The 21,097-nt window shown below is 38.2% G+C and overlaps 2 protein-coding genes across 2 annotated transcripts; one reads left to right on the forward strand and one right to left on the reverse strand.

Moving 5' to 3' along the window:
- Positions 1 to 790: 790 nt before the first annotated feature.
- trim54 (tripartite motif containing 54) lies at positions 791 to 14,013 on the forward strand. Its single transcript, XM_057353258.1, is given in 10 exon segments — positions 791 to 943; positions 1,581 to 1,753; positions 3,964 to 4,037; positions 4,040 to 4,077; positions 4,987 to 5,050; positions 7,259 to 7,347; positions 8,092 to 8,340; positions 12,502 to 12,524; positions 13,581 to 13,705; positions 13,925 to 14,013. Coding segments are annotated over 10 exon segments (1,077 nt in total).
- Positions 14,014 to 17,759: 3,746 nt separating this feature from the next.
- uts1 (urotensin 1) lies at positions 17,760 to 20,839 on the reverse strand. The gene is made up of 2 exons (XM_057353376.1): positions 20,438 to 20,839; positions 17,760 to 19,477 (listed from the first exon to the last, which is right to left on the reverse strand). Exon 2 carries the CDS (start codon positions 19,453 to 19,455, stop codon positions 19,003 to 19,005), a length of 453 nt encoding a protein of 150 aa, XP_057209359.1. The 5' UTR covers positions 19,456 to 19,477; positions 20,438 to 20,839; the 3' UTR covers positions 17,760 to 19,002.
- Positions 20,840 to 21,097: the final 258 nt, after the last annotated feature.

Here is a 21,097-nt window from a genome sequence, read left to right on the forward strand (position 1 = left end):
CATGACGTGCCGATTAATTAATAGCACATCAAAGTTATATTTCTTATTTTATCAAATTTATTTCATATTTCATTTAATTATTTTATCTAAAATGTCCATAATTTCATTTTTCAGAAATTGAGTAAGCATATATTTGTATATAATTAAATGGCAAAACAGTTTTACCAACTCTCTTAAAAAATATCTTCCTTTCCCCCAAAGAAATGGTCATTCAGGTTTGTCCAAAATAAAGCAGTATTCATTTATTTAACTTGTATACCATCAACATAACGTTGACTCCTAGTTTTCTGGAAAAAGCACTGGTGTGATATTACGCTTGTTTGATTGCATGAATAAACACAAAAGGTCATTATTGGGATGAAATCCCAACCGTTATTTTGTAGATGTGTGTTTAATGATACACCTTGATATTGGGTGTAAGTGTCTTATGTCGCCGGCACCAGCACAACTTCTAGACCCAGTTGTCTCATCATAGTCTTCAAACCACACACCAGCTGCCGTTTCATTCTGTACCAGCTCAACCCACTCTCTCATCAAGTTACAGGAGATAAAACTGCGTATTTGACTCCATCTCTCAATTTGCCCTGAGTCCCTATGCTAGAGTTTTAAGTGGGGACTTTTGTGTGGTATCGGGGTGGGTATTTTGGACAGTAACCAAGCCAGTACAAACACAGACCAATTATATCCACCGCCCCTCTGCAGTTAGAGAGTGAATAGACATTTGGTTGTCGCGATATAAAGAAAAGTTCCTCGTTTTTGTTCTTTAGACAGAAGTTATTAAATGTCTGGGATGAACTTTGCGCTGGGCTTTAAACCAGCAATGGGTGATGCCAGCGAGAAGCAGCTCATTTGCCACATATGTCTAGAGATCTTCCACAAGCCTGTGGTCATCTTACAGTGCCAGCACAATCTCTGCAGGAAGTGTGGCAATTATGTCTTCCAGGTAATTACTTCATTCCTATTTTACAGATTCAGTGTCATTGGTTAATTTACCCAAACCTGGATTATGTATCATTTTGTCTTTCTGATGTGTCATGAGTCGTTGAGTTTGTTCTAAAAAACGAGGATGTTGTTTTCATTTTGAGACAATGTCAGTGGCAAGCATTAACGATACATTTGGCGGTTCTTATTTCTGTTAAACTTATTTTACGTTTCAGTTTGAAGTGAAGCCTTGGGTAGTACTCCTCCATAGAGGAACTTTTAAAAAATGTATGAATGAATTGTTTGATTTGTTAATGATTGCTTGGCAGTGACCATTTTGCAGAGGTCTTGAATTTCACCCATTAATTAAGACATAAAGAAATACCTTAAGGAAGATTATGGTTAAAGGAATTGTAACAAAATGTATGCCTATGGGGCAAGGCTTAAACCAGAATAAACATTCAAATACACACTTTTTTAAAAGCATAGCAACAAGTCCCGTGTATTTGTATAGTCCCAGTACTAATGGGAAGATTTAGACAACTTCATGGTCAAATATAGATAAATATACAGCAAGATTCATCCATGCATTCTGTATATTCGTGTGCTAAATGTCAGATCACTTTATTAATCTTTGAAATGAATCCTCATTGGTTTAGGCCTCTAACCCTCTTTGGCAAAACCGGGGTTCCACCACTGTGTCTACAGAAGGGCTTTTCCGGTGCCCGTCATGCTGCCATGAGGTGGTTTTAGACCGGCATGGTGTACACGGCCTACAGAGGAACCTTCTATTGGAGAATATCATTGATATCTACAAACCGGAGTCTAGCAGGTTAGTCTGTATTTGCCTCTCTAAAGCGCTGGCTCCTTCTGGACCTGTTCACACACCACCGGCACACATTTCTCATGCACACAGAGATCCAACAACGCCCTGAGCTGTGTAGAAACTGTATACCAAGACTTTTTTGTGTTGTGTTTTATTGTGTCAAAAATCTCAATACGCCACTTTTCAACCAACGCTTAGTCCCTGTGTGTAGTGACACAAAAATGTGATTTACCCGCATATGAGAGATTTTTGGCCACATCATGTAAACACAACACAGACTTGAGACCTGAGGCTCTGGTGACTGCTTTGCCAAAACACTAAATATAACTAGGATGCTTTATCCCTGTGGCGCTAAACACTGCATCATGAGACCTCCGCTGAAAAATTGGTGTAATGGGGTATAATAAGATAGACTTTGAGGTCTTTTGTAACAAATGCTAAGGACATTATCATGAAAAACATGCGGCATAAAGCGGGACACCTGAATGTAGAGAATAAATGGTGCTGAACAAATAAAAAAGAGTGAGGAATGAGTGGCAAGTCCTTTTAGGTTATCTGATCAAAGCATTCAGGATATTTATCAAAGAATTAATATGGAAGCCGCCCTAAACCAGAGCTATCTTAGTTATACAAAGTTGTTTTCACTCTTATTTTAGCTTTAATAATATTTTCAATAGGGATGTAACAATATTATCGATATATCGTGTTATCGCAATAGCAAAATTGTCTCAATATTATCGTGGTCACATGACTTTATGAAACGAAAGGTCTTCCGGGTCTAACACAGAGAATGTTAGAAAAAATAATAGATGTTATCTTTGTCAAGGTCCATCTGATGCAATTATTTTATTTTATAAAAGGGATTTTTAGGTCATTTGGCCCATCTCATACTCATACCTCTAACTGCAACAGTTATGATTAGAGGATAAAGAAAAGAGGATGCTTATGGCACGTTTCCAAGCCATCATTTGTGATTTTAAATATTGCGCTAAACACCGTACAGTGGACTTTATACCAATGTATTATCGCACAGTGAGATTTTGATATTGTTACATCCCTAATTTTCAAAAAAGTTTATTTGTAGTGTTCATGTTAATTTTAGTTTAATTTTTAGAAATTTTGTTATGTGCTTTTGTCATGTTATTATTTATGTGTTTGTTGGTTACATTTGTTTTCATTTCAGTTTTAGTTTGTTTAGTTTTTATTTATCTTCAGTAAATAATTTTGGTGCCTCAACTTAAACTTAAGTACGTTTATTGCTAAGGCAACACTTCAAATTTTCATTGAGGCCGATGTCTTATTTGATTTAAATTCTGTATTTAAAATAACTTGTCTTTATAATGTTTCACCAATATAAGAATTGGTTTACCAATAGCCAAATACTAGACATTGTTTACACCTGACCTTCAACCTTTATTTTCTGGTCAAAAATCCCCCTCAAAATGGAGAGCGGCCTGTTTTAGGAGGTCATGTATTATGTTAAAAAAACTGTATTATGAAAGGTCATAATCAGATTTGACCCCATTCTGGTTGGAACACTTTTCAGTTAATTTCCTCATTCTGTTATAATCTCATTTCATATACCTGTCCTATCGACAGACATCCACTGGATGGCAGTCTTTCATAAAGATCGTCTCTGATTTAAACTGTCCTATTCTCAACACTTTCAAAGAATCATATTATATATATTTACACGCTTTTGACCAGACACTTTTATACAAAGTCACTTACAGTGCAATTCAATCTATACATTTTTCATCAGTATGTGTGTTCGCTGGGAATTGAACTCATGACCTTTGTGCTGCCAACACAATGCTCTACCAACTCATCTACAGAACCAAAACCTCTTACCATTATGACAAGATGGATTAAGACACATTAAGACAGATGCTTGATAAAAAAGAGTCCATGTGAGTAATGTCCTCATTTGAGGACAGAATATTAAAATAGTTGCATCAGTCACTTTTGACCGTCTCACCTGCTGTAAATGCCTTAAACATTCATATCAGCACCCCGAAGGCAAGTATTACCTCTTATGTCACAAAGAATAAAATGCTTGTGATGTGTAGTTTATCATTACATACAGCTCTATAAACCAGGGTTTGTATCCTGAATTTGACCTAATGGAGTTAAACCCACAACCTTTTGATCACCCAAATATTTAACCACTATGCTACAAAATTTCCTTACTTTTTTGACTCACAAGGCCTGTCAAGGCCACTCCTGCCCAAAACAGAGCAACAACAGCTGATGTGTGACCAGCATGAAGACGAGAAGATCAACATCTACTGCTCACCTGTGAGATGCCCACCTGCTCCATGTGTAATAGGGTTGGGAATCTTTTGGTACCTCACGATTCGATTTATATCGATTCTTGGGGTCACAATTCGATTAAAAATCGATTCACGGTTTTTCGATTTTTGATAACGATTCTTTCTCAAAATTAGATGTGATCTATGTTTAGCCCCGTAACTGGCGCTGTCCCGTGTCCGGGACAGCTGATTTACTTAAAGATTTTGCATGTGAATTCTTATCTTATTGTGACAAACATTATATCGTTGGAAAGTCTCTAGAAAACATATTTCATCACCGTTTTATGAGTAATTGTTTCTTTTTTAAAAAGAGTGGGCTTAAAAATGTTTATGTCCTTTCCCTTCTCACAGTATAGTTTAATACAAATTTATTGTTTTTATTTTGTTTCTGTGCTTGTGTATTTTTACATTGTGTCTGTTAATTGGAAAAGTTAAAAAAAGCATCTCAATTTCTGTTGTGGTCAAATTTCAGATCAAGTGTTAAAACCAATGGAAAGCATATGGTATGGCGTTAGAAGTTGGACAAAATTATGTGAGTGTGTAAACACAGTGCGCAAGCAGATTACAGCTGCGCGGTCACACTGAAAACGCTCGCGCATAAAATGGAAACCTGTAGAGTATGGCGTTATTTTAATGCCAAATGTTGCGAGCGCATTATTACAAGGCGAGAGCGCATTCTTGTCATACGAGCGCGTGAATCTCTCCACTCGCACGCCGATTTCCTTTGCTCATGCACAAAACTGGACGCGCGCTTTCAATTATACGCTGCTCTCTTATGAATTTTCTCTCCTCTCGCTCAGTGAGCGTGTGCGCACTCAAAATTCGTGCCGTGTGTCCACGAATCCTTTGGTACTCTTGCTCTCGAGAGGTCCTCCTTCTAGATTAGAAGAATCGCTCGATTTTTTTCACCCACCCCTAATGTGTAAGGTGTTTGGAGATCACAAAGAATGTGAGGTGGCACCACTGCAGGTCATCTACAAAAAAACGAAAGGTAACAGATCCGCAGTTATTGAAATGTACAAGAAACCTCAACCAGATGATCAATTTTAAAAGAATATGTCTCTGCGTTACTTTGGAATGCCATTCTTTAAGCATTAAAGTATGAAAATTATTATAAAAATATAATATAAGTAGCTAGTTTTGATCACATTAGATGTCTATCTATATTTTGCATTCGTGGAAAATGCCATCATATATTGATTTGAACTTCATTGTTATTTCTCAGAAACCTTTCAGACCACATGAAAACATCCCCGTGCAATGACGCATTAAAAAGACATTATCATTTTGATGCACGTCAGTGTGTTTTTTTTTAAGTGAGAGTGCATTATGTTGAAGTTTGTTAAAGTAATGACCTAAGCAAAAACCACATGTTGTACTGAGACTGTGGTGTGACAATGTAAACTAGACAGATGTGTGTATAATACACTGCCCAGCGGGTTTCACACACCGCAAGGGCTCTGATCTCACCTAACTGCCCTAGAATCAACACCCACCCACATGTACACGCACACACAGATAGACCACCAGCCATGTCTCCTACCTCAACCAACAGCTGTCGTGTTCTTTATTTTTAATATTGCCTATTTTTGAGTTCACGTTGACTCTAATTTGTCTGATAAACAAGGTTTTTACAATTCCTGAGTTGCACATGCAAGTTATGATTATAAAGGTTGCTAAAGTGCTATGGGTGTCTTTTTTTCACCCAATTTATTAAACAGCATTAAAAATAGCTTTTGATAATTTAAAAGATGTATATACGCATCTCTCGTTCACCAAGCCATACGATTTAAGGGCTCATTCACGTCAGTAGCACAAACAACACAGGGACAAGTTATGTCCAGTAGTTTTCACACTTAGATTTTGGGTGTCAAAAAAATCCCTTTGTAAGCAACAATAATCGCACATCACAGATTAAAGAATAAGTATATATTTGAATATGTATATATATATATTTATTCAGCACATGCATTCATCCAACGCAATTTAAAAATGAGAAGCCATTCCACCTAACAGGAGAGGTTCTCAGAACTGTTTAGAGAATGTTAGCCAAAGTTATTAAAAAAACACCTTTTTTGCTAAACGTTGTAAAAATGTTTGTATAAAATGTTATTTTTACATTGTTAGTGGAGCACTTGAAACATTGAGAAATAACGTTTTCATAAGTTAATGGGAATGTTACCAAAACGTTCACACTTGTTGATTGGGTATTTAGGATTTTGCTTTTTAATTTGCTTTATTTTTTGGGTAAAGATTTGTCAAGGATACTGAAGAGGTGTGTGCTGCTGTGGAGACTGGCAGCTCATTCCATCAAAGAGCAGTATCATTAAAAAAGGTCCAAGATGAATTTAGGGAAAGATTGTTCTAAACAAAGCACGGCTTCACAAACAAATGTAGACAAACGTGTTTCATGATTACATAAAGAAAACACAAATTGTCTCAACAACGGACTTCACAATCAGTTTTTCACCTCCCTGACCTGCTGCTCTTGTGTCATGGCTAATAATGAAGGTCTTTGCACCGGTTTGCAACTGTCCCTGAGAAATGACTCACTTCTCCCTGTTGTGTTTGAGTCATAGCATCTTCTTCTGGTACTTTTTTGCTCTCTTCGCTTTTTCCACGTTAAGCGCTCGTTCTAAACCATCTCACCCTTTTCAGCAGCTACCAGATGAACAATGACTAAACCTATCAGCCTTTCCCAATAGAAAACCATGTGCATGTCGATCTGTTATTTACAGTGTTCCCACACTAAAGGTCAGTTTTTACTACAGGACGTATTGTCTTTTCGTGTCCAAGAGAAAGTGACTCTTCAATTTAGAGGTAACAATGTGAGGCCTCTGAGGCAAGAGGACGGTCGTATCCCAAATGCCACACAACGGCAGGCCTGTTTCCAAAAAGGCGTAATTTCTACCAGGTGGCTATGATGACATTTTCTGCTTTAGTCATGGTCCACAATAAACAGTGAATCACTCATTTCAAATGCAAATCAGCAAAGTTTGATCAGTCATGATGGATAACATTACAATCTCCGCCTTTAGTTCACATGCTGTTCTCTTGTTTGTAAGTGTGGAAATCACAAGCGGCACGGCCAAGTCTGACATGGCTTTCTTGCGAAAAATGACACTTTGATGGTCATGCGTTTTTTCTTTCATTTGTTTATTAAGACCTGTCACAATATTCTGCGCTGTTTTTGTTCCAGACAGAGATGCAATAGCCTTCTTAGTGGCAGGAAATGACAGAGTACAAGCGCTGATCACACAGATGGAGGATATTTGTAGGACCGTTAAGGTGAGAAACCAAAAACAATGGTGATGTAGTGTGCCAGGGGTACAGGCTTGGAGATATCAAACTGATGATTTTTGCTGGCGATGGCTAAAATAAAGCAAGATTGTGAAAATTGTGATGATCTTTATTTGTGGTGATTTTTATTTTGATATTATATGGTCATCATTTGGATCTAAGCAACTAGTAGTTCGTAATGGTAAATGGTGTGTAAAATGTGTTTTCAAGTTCTCCAATAGCCTATAAACTGTACAAATTTAAGAGACTATTGGGAAGTTGTAACTTTTAACTCTCTTGAATTTCTAGGAAAATAGTCAGTGGCACATGCAGCACATCTCTTCTCTGACAAATTTAAGTAAGGGATAATGTACAGGCAGCCGGTTGTTATCGCAGAAATAAGCCCCGACAGTGTGATCAGGACCCGACGCAAAGCGGAGCGATATTTCGTGATAACAGCCGGCTGCTTGTACATTATCCTGCTTATTACACGGCTACTTGCCACATGAGAAAAAAACTGGATATAAAATGTGAATTTGAAATATTGTATTAGCTCATTTTTACCACATGCAGACCTTCCGCGAGGAAAAGCCGTTTAGTTTCGGTTTTAAAGTAAGAAACGACGTTCAAACGTCACGAACAGGCAAATTGGTTTAATCCTTTGTAAATATAATATCATATATGTTATTAATAGACATATTTATAATACATTTTTGTGTAATATTAAACTGCCCCTCTCAAAATGATTTGCAGCATCAGGGTTACAGGGTGTTATTAGTTTTGAGCGGTTATTATTTGAAAATGATGTGTAATGAACGTTACGCCATCCTTGAAGAGCGTAAAAGGGAACTAATAGAGCGTATTGGAAATGAGCAGGACCAAAAACTGGGTCATGTACGTTCGCTTCTTCGTCGCCACGGAGACTACTTGGAGACGTCTGTAAAACTGGTGGAGACAGCCATCCAGTCCATGGAGGAACCTCAGATGGCTGTCTTCTTGTAGGTACACCAACACGATTCAAGACCCGTTCACCTACTCTCCACCATATTTGGTTTTGGAAGAAAGCTGAGTTCAGGATTTGTCGCCGTGATGTAAGGGGCATAGGCAGTGGCGGTTCTAGACTACTGTAACTGGGGGGGGCACTAACATGTGTCATGATTAATTTTCAGTCATTTTTCACTGTCATGTATTACTGTTTTCTCTAGAAGTAAACTAATAAGCTAATAAAACAAGTTCAAAAAAAATTCCATGGTCATTTATTTCACATATTATTTCACAGTCAGTATTTTAATATGATGTGTAATGATATGCATTTTCATTATATTTTTACAAAATATTTCCATTACCTGTGTGATGAAGACGTAATCTTGCTGAAGACGCACAGACTCTACATTGTTTGCGTCTTGCTTGCGTAATCTTCCTTTTGGCACACAAGCATCGTTACTGCCACTCGCAGGACAAACTGTGCATTGCACCCGAAATTTCTCGGTTGTGGTAAAAAATTCCAGAAACAATTCCAGATTTAGGGGGGCCAGTGGGGTGGCCAAGTGTGCTGACACAGGGGCACTGACCCCCTCTGGTCCTGGCAAGGGCGTCGCTAGCTTGCTTGCTAATGAGCTTGAGACATGTCCAGCTGCGGAACCGCAGCAACATTTTCAGAACCGCAGTTTCAGAACCACGGCTACAGAACGGAAGTGATGGCGGAGTTACGACAAGCATGGCGGAGAAAACGGTGAGTTTTGTGCAATGTCTTTTGAATTTTGTATTAAATGACGATCGTATATGATGTTATTTGTTAAATATTGAATTTGTGCATGACTGTTTCAACTTACTGAAGCTTAAAGTTGTTGCCATGTTTTATTGTACAGAACATTTTTTTCTGTAGACAGTTTTCGGAGCGTATTTGGGCATTACCTTTATTTTAAGAAATATAAGGGTAGTTGGCGGATTAATCGTACATGTGTCCTATGGTGTGACAAAGCAAAATTTAGAAAACAAGATGTTAACATTGCTTTTACACAATTTACTTGCATGATGTTCTAATTTTGCATGCTGTGGCAGTTTCAAGAAAGGCCTAAATACTCTTTACTGCTGTGTTTCTGCATGGATTCAGAGCTTCAAAGTGTATGTGCCACACAATAACTTTGCATGTTAAGAAATCTCTTTTTATTATTTGTGTATTTCTGTTGCAGTGAGATAGCAGCCAAAATTGCACATGGATGCTATTGAAAAACAAGGTTGGTTATAAAGAAGTCTGCAAAAGTTTGGACAACTTATTAATTTATAACCTCATGCTTCTCCTATAGGATATCCCTCAACAGTTTGGTGGAGTGGACTGTGGAGTTTTCATGTTGATGGTGAGATGAATTATGAGTTTTGTAATTATGTGTTATGAGTTTTGTATGATAATTGAGTAGTTAGAAACAACGATTTTATTTAATACGATTTTTTTTTCAGTATGCTTTACATCTCATCTTGGGAGCGCCCTTTGATTTTACATCTGTAAGTAATTACCAATTTAAGTAATTGATATTTATGATTTTGTAACATGATATTTCAAAATTTCTCTATTTTTATTTTCAAGTGTGACTTTCCAAACATACGGAGATGGTGGACTCTTATTCTTCTGGAAAACTTTGGGGTTTTCTCAGAAAGGTACGTAATGGGCATCTATTGCATTTGCACCCCCTTCTAACCAATTCTAAATTAACCAAGAAATTTATATTATAGTACAGTTCTTCAAGAGGCCCTTCCAAGTGAGGAACAAGCTACACTTAGCAGCGGTGAAGTATGTCTTAAATTTAAATGTATCACTATATATATATATATATATATATATATACTGTATATATACTGTATATATAATGTATAATATTGATATCTTTGCAAACATTGCATTTATAAAAAAATATTAAAGCAAGATTTCTTTTACTAATATGATGTAAAGGAGCTCCTAGTCATCTGACACATGACAGAAGCTGTGAAATGGCTCCATTTAAATAGACGTCTGCTCAAGGGCCTAGTGGAAGAGCCTTCTATTTTTAGGATGAATGAGGAGGACAGGAAAGAGGCCCTCAACGATCTCATGAAAGGACTAGAAGCTTCCAGGGAGCCCTTACATTTCATTTTATGTTCGGGCACGACATGGAGGTTTTTTTGCAGGAATGTCATGACAAATTGGGCCTAAGAGTGAATTGTTCATTTGATCAATTGTAATTTTTATAGTTTGTTTTACAGTATGCATGTTTGATTGTTTCGTTTAAACTAATGCTGCAGTTTTTTTAACCATAAAACAATAAAACTACTACAATCATACAAAATGCCCTCAAGTTTGAAACATTATTTCTAACACCATCAACAGGAACACAATAAGCTAACACATTCATTATACAATAATTCTACACAAGATTGATGTTTTAAATGGCTTTTTGTACCATACCTTAATGTATTGTTATAACTTACACATGTAAGACCTAAAAAGTAGCCTTATTTAAGAATATGACGTTTTCGCGCGTAACAATAGCAAATCACACTCCAAGACTCTAGGTGGTGAGAACGAAAGCTCCGCCCCCTCATTCTGTGACCGCTGGGATACTATTGATGAGTTGGGGGTATCTTTTTGTGGCATACTACAAGTGGGCTACCTCGGACCTCAATGCGTTCCAGTCAATTACACGTCACGCCACAGTCAAGTCTACTGTTGCTTTAATTTAGAAATAAAACTTAAACCAGAAACTTACATTTCTTTAAGGTTTGTTTTTACGTTTTATATAAAGTAGCTTCGCGCTAATCTCACTGGAAGCGTCTTGAGTGTGACGTCAATTTATGCGTCTCCCTCAGGTGAGCTCGATCGACCTCCAGCGCCGTTCAAGCAGGTATTCCCAGTAGGCTATGAGGTTAAAAAACGAGTGGTCTCAAATGCAACATCACTGTCCGAATTCACTCACTCGTTTTTATTCACCCTTTCAAGTGGACTATAGTTGTGAAGCAACATCGATTTCTGACAGCCGTGTGACGCTCCAGAGTCGTGGGCTAATTGTCGTTTGGTGTACCCTGCCATTTACGTGATATGTCCAAAAAGTATAGTAATATGGTGCATTTTTGTAGTTTAAGTGCTTTTGTATTATGTTGTTGTTGGTTTTTCTTGTGAAATGTGTATTTACCTGCAGAGCAGATCCATTTACAAAGCGCGCGTGCAATTAATATCGTCTTCATCGATGTCAAACGATGCAATGCATTTTGTCAATGTTCAACTTTATCCAGCGCTTGTTCTGTTGTAAAGTATCCCGAAACACTAGCGTCTACAAATGGAGAAAAGGCTGCAAACGGTCCAGTCCGTGACTGCGACGTCATAATGATTCGAACCTGAAAAGAACCGACTCACAAGTAATTCGCATATTGCTTATTTTGATTCTGATTTATTTTTTACTGCAGTCAGTAAACTTTGAGGCGTGTCCCTGTGTTGTCTAGCAATGCCTCTGTGTTAAAGTTTAAAACGTTATAGTATTTGCCTCCAACAGTGAAGAGAGATTGAGACATTCCAATATTGTTGTATTTTGCTGCTTTCTATGTACAGTGCACACAAATCTTGCTGTCAGTGAACATCTGATGTGTTCTTATTGAGCCGTGTGGGGCTACTGCTCAAGACCTCTCCAGGGGTCTGGACCCTGGCTTGTTGGTTTTAAAGTCCCCCCAGAGCCCTCGATGCAAAATGATCAAGCCTATGCATATGCTGTCAGCCGATTGACACTGTGCCTGTTTCTACAGTGCAAGCATCCTTTAATGATAAAGCCCAGGGGGCTGACATTGATCAGCAGAACCTCCCGCAGATGGGGATGAAGGACTGCAAACCTCTGTTCTTTGACTAGGCTCAAATGGTCAATACTCCATCATGGCTAAAAGCTTTGCTATATGACTTAAAACGAAGGTGATGGAGAGGTAGGCTATAGTTGTTTCTCAAATGGCGTCTACTATAAAGTGGCAGTCTCAGGTGCAGCGCTGTTTTTTTGTTGGACTTTTCGATGTGAACAGTGCTTCAAATGAGCTTGCTTAACAAGTGTCTGTGCGGGGTGATTTAGATGGTGCAGTGAAAGAGGAATGAAGAGGACAAGTCTACAATATATCCTCTGTTTCTAAAAGTGTACCTCTTTCATGTGTCCACAGAGTGCGAAGGACGTGTTTAAAATGTAAGTCAACTACGTGTTGTGGCTGTAAAAGTCAGACAATTCTTCATGTCTGTTCCAACAATGACTGATGAAACTGATAAAGGCTAACAATTATGATTAACAATCACACAGGCAATGAGTCAACAGAAATACCACCAGCCTCCCACCTCAACATCCCAGTGTGTCATGCATTAGTTTATAACTTTTATTTGTTTCAACATGTGGGAAATACTTAATACGGAGCTGTTCGGTATAAAGAAGTAAAATGTCACCTAACACTATAAACAGTAGCATCATAAATACAATCTACACTTTTAAGATGAAACTGAATATTTGGTCCCTGTCCATAATGTCACTAGGATGTTAAAATTTTAACATTAAAAGACACAAAATTGTATTTTTTTCTTTATATTAAAGAATGCGGTTAACAATTTTGCCCAAATTTGGTACTACTTCACTATACTTTAAAAGAACAGAATCTTTGAGATCCTATCAAATGCACAGTTCACCCAAAAATGAAAAAAAATTCTGTCATTATTTACTCACCCTCATGTCATCCCAACCTTGTCTGATTTTCAGAACACAAAAGATATTGGTAACCGAAACAACGGCGGTGCCCATTCACTATATGGACACAAAACCAATGCAAGTACCACCGTTGTTCGGTTTCACCGCTGTTCGGATTCTTCAAAATATTTTCTTTTGTGTTCTGCAGAAGAAAGAAAGTCATACAGGTCATACAGGGTGAGTGAATGATGAAAGAATGTTCATTTTTTGGTGCACTATCCCTTTAAGAAATGCAACTATTTAGTGTTTGTAGAAAGTTAATGCAGCATGTTCAATAACTTGCGCATCAGCATTCATCACCGTTTCCCTACAAACCTCTTGGAAAAATGCTTACGCTTTCAACACTTTCTAGCTGTGTCTTATGTATCACGCTACCCTCCACCTGCCGAGACGCCGGGCAACTGCGTCACGAACAGCCTCAGGCGAAAAGAGGAAGCGGAACCTATGGCTATCTGTCACTTTTATATTTGTCCGAGTGGCGCTGCGACTTCACCGCTCTGTCCTTGACAGGATCACAGACACTGCCAAGGCCTCCAACATTGAGCGGACGGAGGCCGGCTACGAGAGCATGGCCCACTTCATCATCCACACGGAGAATGTGGCCGACATGCTGAGAGCCATCGACTTCCAAACAGGTAGGACTTCACAGCTATGATGTCATCATTGGACATGACGTCATCGTCATATATACACAGGACTTCAGTCATCTGTAGGCATGCTGTGGTTTGAACACGTGTGTATGTAAAAGTCATACAGGTGCATGAGGGTGAGTAAATGATGAAAGAATTTTCATTTTTGGGTGAACGTTTCCTTTGAGATGATGTTTAATTGCAGCTGCATGGCTTTTGTTGCAGGTGATGATTTGGAAGACAGTGGAGAAGAAGGCCTTGAAGATCTGACCTCCCCGTCTGCACATCCGAGTGGTGAATCAGACAGGCTTTAACATATTTTTAATCCCAATTATGGTCAGTTTAAAAGATGCAATTATTGGGAAATCGTCTTTTCTTTTTAGTTCCTCCCACGTTCTTAGTCCTATTTAAGTTAAAGCAAATGTACAGGGTCTGAAAGCAATTATAAAACGTTTCTCTCCTCTATTGGTGTGAATCTGACAGGTCATGCAAACTTCCCATCTAATGGCAAGATGATTCTTGGCACTCATTTGATCTTAAATACTCTACTTTTCTCAACTGTTATATATTAACTGACTAAAGTCATATGCTTGGTTCAGGATTGTCTGTTACAAGACATGAAAATTCTGTCGTCATTTACTCACCCTCAAGTTGTTCCAAATCTGTATGAGTTTCATTGTTCTGATGAACACAAATAAAGATATTTGGAAGAATGTGTGTAACCGAAAAGTTCTGGGGCACCATTGAGTATGACATTAAATTGTGTCCTAGACTAGTTCTTTCCCAATATCGTCTTTTGTGGTCAAGAAGAGATTTTATGAAATCATTTGGAGCTCAACAAACTACAGAACTACAAATGTTTTAAGGTAAAATAACAGAAAGTTCACTTTTTGTGTAAATCGGGATGTTAACTGAGGTGTAAAAATTCTTACAGTGTCCTTTGCTGCGAAGTCACTTCAGGGCTTAAAAAAATTGCGTTTTGCTTAAAAAATATTTCCTGTTTGTTGACAGGTGGGTTTGTTATCTTACAAGGGTATGCCCACATGTACACGCTTTCTTTAAATAACCATACCTTTAAAGGTCAGAAACCACACTTCATCAGGGTAAGCTGGGACTGAGACTGAATGTAGCTTCTTCTCTCTGGTCCTCTGCTGATCTAACAGGACCGTGTGTCCATAGAGTACAATCAGTGTTTGGGAACAGGGGTAAATCGCAGTGGCAGGTGCTCGGAATCTTTGGTTTTACAGTCCTCCTCTCACGGTCCATCCGCCCCCCCACCTGCGTTCATACGACGAATATACTTCCACCCATTACTTAAAGTACTGCTCAAGCCATGTGCCACCAGCTAGGATATATGGCAGCGAGAATATACGACTTGATGTATGTGCTCACACCCCTGACCTTGTCAGTTGTCGTCAGCCCGCTGATGAATTCATAGACTGGGCCAGAGTGATGCAGTAAAGGAGTGCTCGCCGCACAACAGCTCCACACATGGAGTGCGCGTCCGCTCCAAATGAGGATGGATCTTATTTTGAGGCGTCATGCGTCACGGGCTGACGTAGCAGCCTTCACATAATTTAAAGTCGTTATTCTTCCTAGAATAAACAGATTTCGTTGGGTGTCAAAATCGGGATGGAGAGACAATTTGCTGGATGAGATGCCTTCAGTTTTCAGTATGGACTTGTCTAGCTTTGCTTGAGCTAAATATATATATCGGTTTGACTTTATTTATGTTCTGCATATGTGGCAGAAGATAGAAACGGTTTACGTAACAGAGTGGTGCACAACTGCACAATGACAGCTTCTCAAAACAGTGAGGGTTGATGTCAAAGAAGATTCATGCCAATGCACTGTGCTCACACACTGTGCTCTCCCACATGCCCCATTTCTCCTAAAAATAGAAACAATGCTTTTGATTATTGAAGATTATAGAAGACTTAAATAAAATATTTTCATTTTCAGGGTTTTCAAGGAAGACGATGGGAAGGTTTTCAACATAACACAAGCATCTTTCATGTGTCATTTTGTGCTCCTCAGTATATCAGCATAGTTCAATAGAAGAATTAAGAGAAACTGTTGTTTTTTGTTTACATTGTATTTAAAATGTATTGAGTGTCGATATACAGTGAGGGAAATAATTATTTGATCCCCTGCTGATTTTGTAAGTTTGCCTGCTTACAAAGAACTGAAGGGTCTATCATTTTTATGGTAGGTTTATTTTAACTGACAGAGATAGAATATAAAAAAATCAGCGGAAAAAATGTTATAAAGGTTATAAATTGATTTGCATTTCAGTCAGTGAAATAAGTATTTGATCCCCTACCAACTAGCAAGAATTCTGGCTCCACGGATTGGTTATGTGCCTATATGGACCGCAGATTAGTCCTGTCACTTTAAGAAAGTACTCCTAAATCAGCTTGTTATGTATATAAAAGATGCCTGCCAACAGAATCTGTATCTTCCATTTCAACCTCTCTACCACCATGGTCAAGACCAAATCGATTTCAAAGGATGTAAAGGACAAGATTGTAGACCTGCACAAACCTTGAATAGGCTACAGACAGAAGCTTGGTGAGAAGGAGACAACTGTTGGTGCGATTATTTGGAAATAGAAGAAATACTAAATAACTATCAATTGCCCTTGGTCTGGAGCTCCCTGCAAGATTTCCCCAATGGGGTAAAGATGATCATGAGAAAGGTTAAAGATCAGCCCAGAACTACACGGAGAAGCTTGTTAAAGATTTCAAGACAGTTGGGACCACAGTTAGCAAGCAAACCATTGGTAACATGCTATGCCACAATAGATTGAAATCCTGAAGCACCCGCAAGGTCCTCCTGCCCAAGAAGGCCCGCCTGGCTCATCTGAAGTTTGACAATAAACATCAAAATGATTCAGAAAAGGCTTTGGCGAAAGTGCTGTGAGACCAAAATTGACTCCTCCTTTTGGATGGAGAGAAATGCTGACTCTGACCCCAAGAACACCATCCCTACAGAGAAGAACAGTGTTGGAAACATTATGCTTTAGGGCTTTTTCTCTGCTACAGGTACAGGATGACTTCACCGCAGTGAGAGGCTGAGGGACGGGCCAGTGTACCGTAAAAACTTTTTACGGTAAGAACCTCCTCCCCTTAACTAGATTACTGAAGATGGGTCGTGGATGTGCCTTTAACTTGACAAAGACCCAAAACATATTGCCAAGACAACCAAAGAGTGGCTTAAGGAGAAGCACATTAAATGTCCTAGGCAGTCTCTAGATCCTAGTCCTATAGAAAATCTGTGAAGGAGGCTAAAACTCCAATTTGCTGAGCGACAGCCAAGAAACCTTAAAGATTGACAGAGGAGTGGACTAAATGTATCCGGACACATGTGCAAACCTGGTGACCAACTATCAGAAATGTCTGACCTCTGTGCTTGCCAACAAGGGTTTCTCCACAAAGTACAAAGTTATGTTTTTCTCGGGGATCAAATACGTATTTCACTGACTGAAATGCAAATCAATTTATAACCTTTATATAACATTTTTCCCCTGATTTTTTATATTCTGTCTCTATCAGTTAAAATAAACCCACCATAAAAATGATAGACCCTTCATTTCTTTGTAAGCAGGCAAACTTACAAAATCAGCAGGGGATCAAATAATTATTTCCCTCACTGTATATGTTTAGGTGTATTAAAAGTCAAGATTTTTATGTTTCGTTTTTGCATCTAACGATGTTTGCATGAACAAATGTGACTGTTCAGTCGAGGTGTTTGGCTTTTTTAGGCAATGAATGATTTATTACAGATACTTAGACTTTCAAATAAACAACTTGAAGAATTATTTTTAAAATTTTCATTTTAAACGAGCTCTGTATTTTTTTTAGTTAAAAATCCAGCTTTGTCAATCTAGTTCAAAATCAGAAATTTTAGAAGAACAAAACAATGATATTTAACCTGCTGACCTGTGTTTTCATGTCTTGTCACCTTAGTTTTATGTACAGTACATCTGTCATAGAGTATATTGTGTTTTGCACTTTAAATCGGTGATAAATGACTACCCATTTTGCAGTTACTTGTAAAAGGCATATAGTCTCATTTATTTCTGCAGATTCATGTTCAAAATACAAAGTCATGTTTATGCATTTAGGATCAATATAATATGTCATTTACATCATGATAAGCAATATACAATGTACAATATATCTCAAGCACTTTGCAATATTGTCCAACATTACTGTCACGAAATGTGGGCAAGCCTCTTGATTGAAGTGCTGCAGATCATCGTTTCCACCATACGTTTGTACTTAATACACAATGAGCAACTTGCTTTATACATCTGGTAAGGTCATGGCAGAGATAAATGCTGGCATTGTTACCAAATTATGTCATGAGAACATTCCATAGTACCTGTTGGCAAATAGCGAGAGGGCAGCTGAAAAACTTCAGAGCATGCTTTTCCCTGCTTGGAATAAGATTTACAAGAGTACAGTCAGCAATATAAATGCAAACCCTACCGTATAAGGAGAATACCAATGAGCAATAATAGGATTTGTTATGGTTTAGTAGTAATGATCAGACTGTTTCTTTCGTAAAACCATGAAAAAAAGGCATTTATAATGCTGAGTGGTAAAGATCGGTAAACATTGAAAGGGTGCTTGAACATTACAATTGTAGACTGAATTGTTTGTGACACTTGGTAACATACAGTATAAACCCCGACAGGTTTTTTTTTATATGGACAGTGTTGAGAAGTCCACTGTCATGGGTCTTGCATATGGTTCTTTGTTCTGAAATGGCCCAGAGATGGTACAGACAGAAGCGTACACTCTTTTGCCACACTCTTAAAACTAAAGGTGCTGGAACAAGGTTCTTGGCAGTGACAGACCCCATTTCGATCTTTTTGTGGTCTGTAGAAACCTTTTCTACTACAAATAACCTTTTAGGAACCGTGAAAAAATTGTTACAACTAAGGGATTTCAATGCCTTGTGAGAAACGTTTAAGTTCCATATAATCTTTCTCTATGTTTTCATAAAATGATCTATATTCGGGTGCCGAAGAACCCAGACCCCTGATCTGTAAATAACTTTTTTTACAATCTCTATAAAAACCATATAGCAAACTCAGAAACCCTTTCTTGATAAAAGAAGAGATGGTTCTCTGCAAAGAACCATTGACCGACCTTCATTTTAAAGAGTGTTTTTAGATTTTACCTGCCAGCAGTGAATGTCAAATGCTTTAGTGATAGTTTCAAAAACAAAGCAAACATTGGGAATCAGAGAGAGTGCATTGGGCTTGTACTGTACTCGCAGTTTGAAACCATCAACTACTTCCCAACCTCGTCTAGATATTTGCGGTTCAGTCCCGCCTGTTCTCTTTGGTTTTCGATCCGTGCCATCTCGATCATGTTTCTCAGCAGGTGGAATGTGAGATCAATCGAGATCGGAGGGTCGTCGTTCCTCTTGTTAAACTCGACGAGCTCCTCCAAGCTGTTGTCCTCGTCCGGCGCGCGCACCTTCGCCGTGGGAAAGTGCGGAAAGTGCAACAGAGCCGCTTTCTGCTCTCCGATGTTTCTTTGCAAGTACTGAAGGATTTTGTCACCCAGGAGGTAGGACATGGCGTTGTCTCCAGGCCTGTTTAAGAGCACCTCGTCTAGCCGGTTGTCGCTGTACCCGTGTCCGTCAAGGATGCTGAGCTCGCGGGGTCGACAGATGCTCAGCGGGATGTGAGTGCTCAGTAAGACTGAAGAGATGAGCAGGACCAGAGGGACAGGCTTCATACTGGACACACCCGTGCGGTTCCTGAAGCACAGCCAAGTTTATTACTGTAACAGCGTATGTAAAATCACAAGTTTTTATAACACTCTTAAAAATAAAGATTTCTAAAGAAGAATAAAGTTTCCTAGAACCATTTTTTATAACCCTTGTGAAACAGAAAGGTTCTGCAGATGCTAAAGGTTTTTTTGAAACCATACTGATCATACAGTACTAAATTGTGACAGCCAAAAATGTTTCTTTTGTGGCATCGTTTAGCACCTTTATTTTTCATTTTAAGTGAATGTACAGTAACACATGACATGTATTTAAAATATTTATTAATATAATGTATTTATAATATAGTCTATTATTTTATGAGCACGTAATTGTAAGATAAAGTTATTTTTTGTAAATAATCAAATAAAGTAAAAGCAGTATTATTAAATATTAAAAATACAAAAAATAGTAACACCAAGCGCAACAGGCACGAAAACAGAAACGGGCTAACTAAAAAAGTTTGAATCTAGAGTTTAAAGCAAAAACACAATAACAAAAAATAAAACAAAACACAAACGTCATCACCGGGTTATTTGATAGTAATCTTTCAACAGACTGAAGTTCAATAAATGAATAAAAACAAACAAAAATCCACTTCATACCCTTAGGACATTTAACCATGGTTTTACTAACCATATAACTGGCATTTGTAGTAAAACTATCGTAACCACAAATTGACCATGGGCTCAAAACCATAATGTTTGTGGAAAAACCAACAATACAAATAGAAATCAATCTGCAAAGAACTATGAAACCATGGTAAATTCTCTTAAAGGTAATCCACAGTGTAGCTGTAATCAAACGAATTTGAGAACAATGGTATTTATACATTTCAATAAATGAACAAAATCAACACAAATAAAACCTGTTATACTCGAATCTATCAAGACCAGCAGCTCGCATATCCCCCGTTAAAAAGGTGGAAGCAAGTGATGTAACGTAACTTACTCTATCGTCTTCTGTTGCTTCACCAGTACTTGTTAATGAAGAGTCTTCGCAGACAGATGGAGTGGAGCGCCTCTTGCTCAGTGGTTTTATACATCCAAGATAGCTCCATTGACGTCAGTGGAGGTGCATAAACTGATTGTAAATGAGGCGATTCTCAAATGAAAGAGTGAAAAAACGAGCTAATCCAAGGTGAGAAGGTGCTGGTCGACATTTTCTTATCTTTCCAAAATTTTCAAATAATCTTGATATCTACGACTTCATAACGTTACACACATTTCCTCCGAAGTTGTAAAGAGCGCGTGGACGGTAGAGTTGATAGTGTAAACCTTATTTTTGACATGCACCTATAGCGGAGTGAGCTGAAGAGCTGCTGTCGTGATAGATTTCTGCATGGCTTGGCACTTGCGTTCAGGAGGAGAGCAGAAGCTCGCGACGGGGACACGAGACCTGTCCAAGGTGCTGATCATTCTTTAAGACGCAGCCAAACCACATTGGTTCAGCCATATAAGACTATTTTTTCTGTATTGTGTTTGTCTGTAAATCAATTTAGTAAATTAAGTTTGGTAACACTTGCTATATACACACCGATATATAATTCTCTTATAATTAATTACATGTTAGACTTCACTCTATAATAGCGTACATTTTTATTCAAAGACT

The sequence above is a fragment of the Triplophysa rosa genome, linkage group LG15, assembly GCF_024868665.1.
Source record: "Triplophysa rosa linkage group LG15, Trosa_1v2, whole genome shotgun sequence".
In the NCBI taxonomy this organism is placed as follows: Eukaryota; Metazoa; Chordata; class Actinopteri; order Cypriniformes; family Nemacheilidae; genus Triplophysa; species Triplophysa rosa.

Bases quoted from the DNA above. Each gene is read 5' to 3' on its own strand.
- uts1 (XM_057353376.1), bottom strand. From the start codon at position 19,455: ATGAAGCCTGTCCCTCTGGTCCTGCTCATCTCTTCAGTCTTACTGAGC.